Source organism: Sciurus carolinensis, chromosome 15 (assembly GCF_902686445.1).
Source record: "Sciurus carolinensis chromosome 15, mSciCar1.2, whole genome shotgun sequence".
Taxonomy (NCBI): domain Eukaryota; kingdom Metazoa; phylum Chordata; class Mammalia; order Rodentia; family Sciuridae; genus Sciurus; species Sciurus carolinensis.
In genome coordinates this window covers 41097747-41108287 of record NC_062227.1, presented here as the reverse complement: position 1 = coordinate 41108287, position 10541 = coordinate 41097747, and the positions used below count along the sequence as shown (strand labels likewise).

At 36.7% G+C, this 10541-nt stretch overlaps 1 protein-coding gene and 1 long non-coding RNA gene across 3 annotated transcripts in view; one reads left to right on the top strand and one right to left on the bottom strand.

Annotated features, from left to right (window-relative positions):
- LOC124965255 (uncharacterized) lies at nt 1-7657 on the top strand. Its single transcript, XR_007105143.1, has 2 exons — nt 1-1662; nt 6933-7657. It is a non-coding gene; the product is annotated as an uncharacterized LOC124965255 (long non-coding RNA).
- Dsg3 (desmoglein 3) overlaps nt 7573-10541 on the bottom strand; it is a 30267-nt gene continuing 27298 nt past the window's right edge. The window contains exon 16 of one of the 2 annotated variants that reach the window (XM_047526089.1): nt 7573-10245. In XM_047526089.1, the coding sequence (XP_047382045.1) occupies nt 9631-10245 (615 nt within the window). In that variant the 3' untranslated portion in view covers nt 7573-9630. The remainder of the gene's footprint in view (nt 10246-10541) is intronic. The other variant, XM_047526088.1, reaches the window with a different exon arrangement.

Here is a 10541-nt window from a genome sequence, read left to right as displayed (position 1 = left end):
CCTTGGAAAGATAAGGCTCTGGCAGTGGTGAGCAAAGAGAGGAGGGAGTTCTTGGTTGCTAACAGCAGCCCTGGACTGGAATCTGTCAGCAGCATGACAGGACTTGAAGGGTTTTACAGGCAGGCATGATGGTGTTTATCCAGAGTGTCAGACAGAAACCACTGCGCCGACCCCATGTGACTAATGAGCCCAGGCAGATGCGCAGGAAGAAACTCTCAGCAGACAGAGAAAACAGAACCCCAAACAAGTAAACAAAAAAACCCACCTTCCCTGTTTTCTTAGTTGTTTCCTTCATTTGTCCTCAAATGACATTCTTATGTGTAACCCAAAAGCAAAAGAGAAGCAGAACATTAGCTTTGGAGAGAAAAACCTAAAAAAGTAAAACCGTGGGTTGAAACATCATTTCAAAATGTCCTGGGATGATAATTAGACATGCTTTAGTAGAGAGGTACAGACTCAAAAATACATGATTTCCATTTTCAAGGAAAAACAATGATTCAAAAAAAAAAAAATTAAATGAGTTGTTTGCATTTACCTTAAAAATTAGTCTTTTTGGTGGTGTTTTAAAAATTTTAGTACCATCCCTGTTGATATAGTAATTTGTTAATAATAAAGTTCTAAGATTTGTGAATGGCTTAGTTGGTGAAAATGAGTGGAGCACATTAGAGGTGATTCAGTAGTGACACTACGGGCTGGGGTGGGTGTGGCTCCATGGTGGACTGCTGGCCTTGGATGTGCAAGGTCTTGGGTTTGAACTCTAGCACTGCATAAGAATAAAAAAATGGTGTTACTCATTTGCATTCTGATACTGCCTTGGGTGGATCAGGGAGGTAGATTCCATTAGGGAATGAGAAAGGATCCTCAGTGTGAGCTTGTCCATGGGAGGGCATGAGCTTGTGAAAGTCCAGTCACACATGTGCTGGAAAAGTATCAGGAGCCACTACTTTGGAGGCTATGCTTACATGAGCTGCAGTAACTACAATATTGTTATTCTTGAATTTAAAGTAGATATTATGAATAGCAAATTGTTTTTATGTAGTAACTTCACTTTTGCAGCAAAATTAATTGAAAACCTCATAACAGGATAAATAATAATTTAATCAATGCAGTCACATCAACACACATCTGGCAAATTGGAAAGTCGAAGGAGCCTTTCAGATATTGTAAGAGAAGAGAACGAAAATTGTCTTTAGTGTCTAGCATTTCAGGAAGGTATTGGTTTCTAAATCTATTTTGTTTGGATTGGAAGTTTTTGTTTTTTTGTTTATTTTTGGTGTTTTTCTAGTTCTCAAAGTTTTATCAGATAGAAATATGTTCAAACATCAAGCAAAATGGAAGCAAAAGTTTGCAACAAAGGAAACAAAGGGAAAAATTGCTGTGAATAATTTAGATTCAATGATCAGTGACTCTTACCAGCTTGTCTGAAGACATTGTAGTTAAAGATTTTCTATATAAATCAAAACATTTGTAATGTACCTTACTATATACCTTGAAAGCTGGCCTATCATTCAGCTAGACAACTGTGTGAATTTACTACAAGATTTCCAACCCCTCCACCCAACTGGTGTCACCGTCTTGAAACATGTACTGAAATAATATCAGAATAACATCAGACCTTTGGAGTGAGTCACACCCCTTCATGCAGAATCAGCTACAATAAAGGTAAGTTAGTCAACGAAGACTTCTTGTGACTAATTTCCCTATGGGTGTGAAAGAGGAGAAGTCTATCATATTTCTTTCTTAGCTTTGGGATTAGAACTTCATTTGAAGTAATCAGTAAATCTCATATAACAATTTGATGAGTTAAGCTGATCAGTATTACAGGGAAAACTTAGAGCTAAACAAAGTTAAATCTACATGAAACTTCATGTGAAGAATTGCTCTGTGGTTGACAAAAGTGCCAGGTGACTCTTCATTGTTCGGTATCATGAGAGAATGAGTCTATATTCTAGAATTCCCAATAACTGGAATCTTGAGAATGGATTATAGATATGGAAAGGGTATAGTTCCTTGTTCTTCATATCTTTGATTTTCACTTTAGAAGTATGAATAAACCATCTAAAATCACTCCCCTCCCCACCAAAAAAAATTGTTATTCACACAGAGCTGGTCCAGCAGTAGAAAGTGTCTGTTCCCCAAATTTCCTACCTTCTAACGTATGGCTTAATGATAATGAAATATCACTTTGTTTCCTGAGGTAATATATTTGAAGTATTAGAGACACATACTCCAACAAGGAGGAACAAAGTGCTTTCTGTGATTTATACCTTACTGTGAATTACTTTCTCAAATAATTTAAAAAATTATCTACTAGTTATGGTCAGATATTTAGAGGAAGCAGGAGGTAGTGAATATGAAGCCAGTAGGTATATTGTATGCTAAAAACAATGCAAAAATAAAGAAAAAAATAATTTCTGTTCATTTTAGTTTAGATCAACTAGATTTTGCAAATAAAACTCTTTTTCCAGCTTGACAGTAGCCTGGCACCATAAATCATGCAGAAACTGAACTGAAACGTGGCCATGTTTTCATGTAGTTAATCACTCTTCTACTAACATTATCTAAAATATATATCCTACAGGAGGTTGAGTCAATTAGCATCATTCTTTACTTGCTAATTTTCAAATAACTGTTTTTTCACTGAATCCACTTGGCTGCCCTGTGTACTTGACAGAAATGACATAGTGAGAACTTTGAGGGAAAGGAGGCTTCTGTTTTGCTCATTGCCATGATGTCAGCAGAATGCAATAAAATAAACAACTTACACTACCATCTTGTCACACTTAAATGATGTATACCAAACAAGATAATGTCGTCTTCCCTTCTGAAGTCTAAAGGCTCTTTTCCAAGGAAGCTCAGCTGAAAAGTTGCAATCATCTGGTGAATTCTGATTGGTTTGGATATCCATCTAAAATTAGATATGAATTAATTTATCTCTATCTGACTATGCATTCATAGGAACTTCTAGTGCACAGTAGACTAGATGAGACAAGTCTGCTAGCTAAGGCGAAAAGATAAATAGAAAAGAAATATTATGGTGGCATTTGGAGTAGCAGAAGAGAATTAAACTAGCTAACTTTTTTTTTTTTTTTTGTACCAGGGATTGAACTCAGGGGTACTCAACCATTGGGTCACACCCCCAGTCCTATTTTTTATTTTCTTTAGAGACAGGATCTCACTGAATTGCTTAGTGCCTCACTTTTGCTGAGGCTAGCTTTGAACTCTTGATCCTCTTGCCTCAGCCTCCCGAGCTGCTGGGATTACAGGTGTGTGCCACTGTGCCCAGCATTAACCTAGCTTCTTAAATGTGCCATTGACAACCTCAATCTGAGGTTTCCCAGCCTCTGAGCAACTTTATGAAATGAAGGTGGTTTTGGTAGTTCTTATGTCAATACTCTCAACTATGAATTTATTTTGAAGATTTAAAGTATAGAATTAAAAACAAGAAAAACAACTATTTCTGAGCACTTACTATGTCCAAAATATATTCCTGTAACTTTACAGAAAATCCATGAGATAGACTGTTTTTTTTTTTTTTTTTTTTTTTGAGATAGACTGTTATAATCTCCATAATAATAGACCAGACAGGTTTGGAGAGATTGAACAACTTGTTCAAAACCATAACTAGTTAAGTGGTGAAGTTGGGATTAGAATTTAAGAACTGTTAATTTTATAACTTAGAACACACAAAAGATAAAACAGAACAAAAACGTTTTCAAGTTTATCTTTTGCTAATCATTAAAATATAGAGTTTTTTTTGATTGAATAGTAGATGGAATGAGATTTAAAATTTGTCCTTTTTTTTTTTTTTTTTTGCCTGACAACTCATCATTTCTTATATCCAGAAACATCTCCTGACTTGTTCCGTTAGTGGAGAGATCCTTTTGCAGCCATAGTTGGCAAAGGTAGCAGTCACATGCACTGACTTGTTAGAGGCCCTGAGAAACTACTCTATGGAGTAGAAGTTCTATTATCCTCTTCATAGCATAAGCCTTTATCATTGGTTTTAGTCTTTAAAAGGAATATATCATATATCAGCACAAAAGAGGACATTCCCAGGATCCAAGAGGGTATAGGTAGAAAGAGGGGCATGTCAGAAAATCAACTTGGAGCCAGGCATGGTGGCTCAAGCCTGTAATCCCAGTGGCTTAGGAGGCTTAGAGAGGAGAATCACAAGTTCAAGACCAATCTCAGCAATTCAGCAAGGCCTGAGCAACTTACTGAGATCCTGTCTCAAAATAAAAAAAATTAAAAGGGCTGGGGACTCAGTGGTAAAGTGCACCTGGGTTCAATCTTAGTAGCCCCCAAATTATTAATTTTTAAAAAAAGAAAATCAACTTGGGTATCAGTTCACAGTCATCAAATAGCTTCTGAGGAAAATTATGTAGCAATTTCTAGTAGCCAAGAGGAAGAGGGAAGATGTAGAAAAGGAAAAACTGTTAGAACTTACTAGACTGAGAATCGACTACACATTTTAATGAATCAACAATTGGGGATGTCTGCCCTGCTTGAGAGTGAAGTCTGCTCAACACGCCCTCCTCATTAAGCCTTACCTCAAGAAGGCTAGGTGGAAACTCTAGGTTGTTATTATCTTTTGATTCACAAAACTAGAGAACAGACTCATTAATTTCAAAAACTTTATATCCACAACACAGTAAACATTAACACATTTTTTTGGTTGAGGGGTACCTGGGACTGAACTCAGGGGCATTCAACCACTGAGCCACATCCTCAGCCCTATTTTGTTTTATTTAGAGACAGGGTCTCACTGAATTGCTTAGTGCCTCACTTTTGCTGAGGCTGGCTTTGAACCCTGGATCCTCCTGCCTCAGCTTCCCAAAGCAAATGTTTTTGATAGTGGAAAGACACTATGGCCACACCAAGCTGTGAGGTTACCTGAGGCAGATAGGGGTGTGTGTGCGCTCGCTCGCTCGTGCGTGAGCACTCGTGCATGCCTAGGCTTTGCCTTAGAAGTTGGACTATATAAATCTTATATCAGTACTAGACAGTTTGGACATGGGGAGATGTGACTGAAGTTAATCACACATTTTGTGTTTAAATATTTATTTATGGCTCAGTAACCTTGCCTCCTTACCAGAATGAAAACCATGTCAATATGCCATTTAAAACTTTAGAAAATTGTTCCATTCTTTACTGCCTTATTTAAAATTAAGTTCTCTGCAATCCTCTTTGATTCTGAAAGAACACAAATACTTCTGCCTCCTGTGGAAATGATACACACAATATGTGAATATCAGTGGTTTGTTTATGTTATCATTACTTCATGCTCTGTATTTTCACATAAAATTCATGGTTTGCTAAGTTAATAGTGATGAATTCAGCCCATTGAAAATATCAGAAATGTTGAGGCATAAAACTTAAAATACTTTGATCTCATGTGCTTCAGTGGAATAACAGTAAAAAAGGAGAATCCTGAAGGAGTAAGAAAATCATCCTAGTTGTTTAAATATGTCTTTTTCTGCAAATCATGGAAATGCTGTGCTGGAAAGACCCAGTTAAGGCTATAATTTCTATATCTAGACACATTTCACACTACTTCTTCTAGTGTGTTAATAGCTATCCAAATACTTCTTAAAAGTTTACTGGAAAAGATTCTTTGACTTCAGGTAGCTTATTTCAGTTCTTATAGCATCCAGAGGAGCTAGAATCGTAATTTAAGTTCATCTTAAATACTTGGTTCTTCAATTTAAACTCTTTGGCATTTATTACATGCAGAAGAAAATGGGTCCTTTTCCCCTGAAAAATAATGCCATGTATGCTTCAAAATAGCAGCAAATCATGTATTAACATATCTCTATCTCTGTAGCTGTCATCTTCATTTTTTTCTCTAGGTATTTGCCTATATCACCCTGCTTCTTTAATCTTTAGAATTAATCTCTAGGTTTCTAATCCTTTTAATAATTTTTATTGTTTTCTGTTGTGTTCTTTCTAATTTTATATGTGCTACATAAGTCTCAGAATGGAAATTGAACTGAGTATTCTGAGAGTAATAATTGTTTCTATTGTTGAGTGACCATAGATACACTTTGATATGTGTGTCATTTTATTGTGCAACCTGGAAAAGATTGCTTTGCTTCTCTGAGTCTCTGTTTCTGTGACCTTCTTCTCGGGTGGACTGTTAAGAGTTAAAATGGAGTGTAGAACTCCCCTGACTGTCTGGGAACCTCACCAATGTCTCTTTTCTTCCCTATTCTGGTAACTACATCCAATTGGATGTCTTGTTATTTAAGACATCTTGACTTTCAATCACATCTTCATTGTGTCTAGGTTTTATTGTTTCACATTTGTAAAAAAAAAAAAAAAAAAAAAGTCAATCTATATAAAAAGAAGGAATGGAAGTAAAGACACCAACCGGAGAATGGCGAATGCCTTAATGGTGGAGGGAATCTCAGCCCACTCTGGACAAGGTGAAGAAGTCTCAGTATTCCTCATGGAAAACACATGGATTCTGGCACCTGGAATTTAAATAATTGTTTGTCTTCTTTTCTTATCAGTTATACGTCTTCCACAAAACCATCTCAGACTATGCTATTGAACAAGTGTTAAACCATATGATTTCAGATTCAGAATTCCTCTAATAGGCCTGGTAATGCATATGAGAAAATGGACTGCCAAGAACAAGAAGGATCCTAAGTTTTTACTTACTTCTTAATTGTTGTTTGCATTGAAACTTGTCAGTTTCATGTGCTTCTTTTATATGGTTATGTGATCTTTGAGGATGTAGTCTCCAAATTATGATAAACCAATTTTGCCATTTTTATTTCATGAACTTTCAATGAATAGAAGCTAATAATATTTTTGAACTTTACCTGTGTAACTTTCACTTTTCCAGAAACCATTTGGAGCACTGAGGTAAGGCAAACACCATTCTTCACCCAATATTCACTTTAATTTCTGCTTTTTTCCTCTAGAGCCTGGGTCCAGGCCTCACTGTTCAGATTTAAGAAGGAGGAATGTCAGCTAAAAGCAAGTTCTGAAGTTCTGAAGAAACTTATTTTTGTGGCATTCCTTTGGAGACAGAAGGGCACAGTGTTTATTGAGATACAAATCCCAAATTGGGGTAGATGGTGCTCACCAGTGCCTTGGCACAGCGTTCCATCCAGGTAGACTGGAAGCATTATCTCCCCTTTATTCCAGATGTCTCTCTGAGTCTTCTTAGAATTCACAACGTTTGCCTAGGAGAGTATTCCAAGGAACCAAATAAACATAAATGAGTGAAAGCATCTAGTTAATAGTCTGTCTGCCCTGACCTTATCCAGCACCTCATCCACCCAGAATGATCCTAAGACCCAAGATACTTCCCTCCTGTACGGGAGGATGCAAAAAAGGAATCAGCTGGAAAAAAAAAAAAAAGTAAAAATACTGTTGAAAATTCATATGCAAGCCATTTTTACATCACATTCCTTAACAACTATTCATTATGGAGAATTCATCTTTTACCAAATGGTTAAGGAAGTACTCATATATTTATTGCCAGTTTTATTATAACAATGGTACACTGCTTATGTTTAATATATACTGTTTAAAATGTATAATACATTGAGTCACAGAACAGTTCAAATTTTTTTTCTGTTTAAAACAACTTTTATTTTTGGTGAAAAAAATGCAGATTCATTATACAGAAAATAAATGTTTAGGTCATCCAAAAGACCAATAAATTTTTTAAAAAAATTAACAACAATTAATTTCAATTTTTCCCTTAATAACCTTTACTACCATGACCTGGATTCCTCTGCCTTTTTATAATGCAACCAAGATTTTGCTTCATATGTTGGAGTTTAAGAGGCAAAGTTAAAAATGCTTTGAGGATCCTGAATATGACTTTGAGCTTTAGAGAAGAGTTATTATTGCTAATTTAACCCTTAGGCATGAACAGAGTCACAAGTCAATGTGCGTGCTCTTAACCCCAGAGTCAGCTTCCACAGGGAAGCAAGAAGCCCTAAGAGCAGAGTAACTTCTCAACTCTCAGCAGGATGCTCCACAGGGTCCTGCACCTCTCACTTCAAGACCAGCTCAGTAAAAAGCCTCAGGGCAGCAGCAGCCTCCATGGAGAGGCTTAGGTTGCCTGCACTTCTGCTTCTGGTCTGTTCTAGCACTGACCTTCCTGATGGTCATGGTGCCAAGGAGAGGGATGAGCAATAGGAATAGCAGCATTTAGGGGGTAGCTTTACTGTGGGTATTCTCAGACTGTACCCCTTCTAGGTTAAAACATAAATATTTGGTTAGTTTTCAGGGCATCTGGACAAAGATATTTAGGTTTTATTATGACAAAAAAAAAAAAAACCAGGAAAATTTAAAACTGTATTATATATATACACTTGGAAATAATGGAGTTGAACAATGACATTGTAAAGACTCAGTTTAAACAAAAATGTTGGGAAGCAGGTGAGGTAGGGTGTTCTCTGTGGACTAAAGGGTGAATATCTTGAATGACTAGAAATGACTGGAAGAACAGCATTACCACTAGGGTAACATGCATGACATATATTCTAAATTTTCTCTCACCTAACATTGCTACAGTCAAGCATTAAATTGCTGTAGCAGTTAAATTTAGAAGTGATGGTTAAAAAATAGTTTACACATAATCCCACCACCATTTCCCTTTTTAACTTGAAATGCACTTCTTCAATCATTTTCCTGAAATTCTGCTTATAATACATATTCACAAATTTAACCTTGTGTTATTCTAGTTCATAACCCCTTTTGCTTATAAGAAAAGCTGTGTTTCATATTCCCACAAAGTCTACAGACACTGTTAACATAACATCACTATGTGTCATATGTAAATCATACCTACCCAGTGACACTTTTTTTAAAAGGACCCATTTTTAAAGACTAATACAGAATTTACTACTGAAAAGTGTTTAGGAGGGAGTTCAATGTAAAGTATTTTTTGATAGATTCTTTCATGGTGATTAAGATACACAAAATATTATTTACACTGTACTAGAATTCTTAAACATTCTATGGTGTTTCTATTTCAAATTCATCTTAGTGTGAGCATACATGGAATTCGTAGATGGAGCAAGTTGAATGCATAAGCCCATGGCCCTTAGCTTGAGCAGAAGATGCACACTAATGGTTTCCCAGCACCAAGAAGACAGAAAAAACTCAACTGCAATTACTTCTTTTATTCTAAGCAGTTTAAAATGCTTTAGCAAATACCTTTCTGTTCTTAAATCATTAGTAATAAGGTTCTTATATCATTATTAATGATACAAGAAAAGGCAACAGAGACAAGATTGAGGACTCTTGACTCCAAGTGCTAATCCACTCAACCACATTTCATTTTAAAGTGATAAACACCTTCCTTTGGCACTGAAAGCATAGAGGTTTAAAAATGTTTAGGAAAATTTTCCACCCAATCTGATCATAAGATTTTTGAAAAACATAAATGTTTACTATAATTTGAAAAATACTCCAGAATTAGGAGTGATGACATATTCAGTTTGAGATGTGAGCCAGAATATTTAAATTATAATCATGGTCAGTTTAGGAGAGTATCCAATAAGTGCCAGATTTACCCAATGCAGTGAGCTTTGCTGCTATTTTAAGTAATTTGGTCCAAATACTCAGATTCTGTCTGGATGTTACTCTGGTTTGTGCTGATCATAGGTGGGAGCAAGGATCTTCTGTACAGAGCATATTGCGTGACCCTCGTAGCTCTGTTGGAACAGCTGTGTTACCAGGAACACTGGAAAGGGGACAAATCACCCTTTCTGTCACTATTACATTTTGTGTGAGAAGTGGATCAAAGACTGCAGTGGTGGGTTGCACAAAGGAACCAGAAGCAGAGTAAGTCTCTGTTACCAAGTAGTTACCATGCTGCAGAGGATCAGGGATGGAAATGGCTGGTTGGAAAGACCCAGAAGCTGACCAAGCAGGAGCCCCTTGGCTACCAGACAGAGTCTGGCCCCTGTCAGATCCTGGCTGCTGGACTTCCATGGTGCGACCACAGGGGTCAGTGGCAGAACCCGTGTCTTTAGTGCGTGGCTGGGCTTGTTTGGCTTCCTCATCAATACCAAGGCTTATCTCTGCAAGTTTTTTAAATTTGGGGCCGAGTGAGTCCAAGAAACTGTCGTCCAGGTCGTCAGCAATAAAACTGCAACAACCCAGGGAACCCACGGGAGAACCAGGGGCGTCATCCACTCCTTCATTATCGTAGATCAACAAACAGTCACTTGCTTCCTGGGTGTCTTCTTCCTCTGCACAGGCAAATGCTTTCTAAATATGGAGGAAAAAAAAAAAAAAAAGACTTAAAAAAAGAATTTTAAAAAAGATTTTTGAACAGTCTAAAACTGTTCAGAGAACTCTAGTTTTGATTACACATGCCCAAATTCCGTAATCCATAGAAGGAAAGAAATGTTTTTATATTAACCATCTTGTTATAGAAATTATCTGGGATTTGGATAATAACAGGGTTGACATTCCATCAACATTGAGTCTAGCTTGGGCTTATGTTTTAGTTCTCGATTTTAGAGGCCCTGGCATAGATTTAGGTCTACATAGCAGATTTGTAT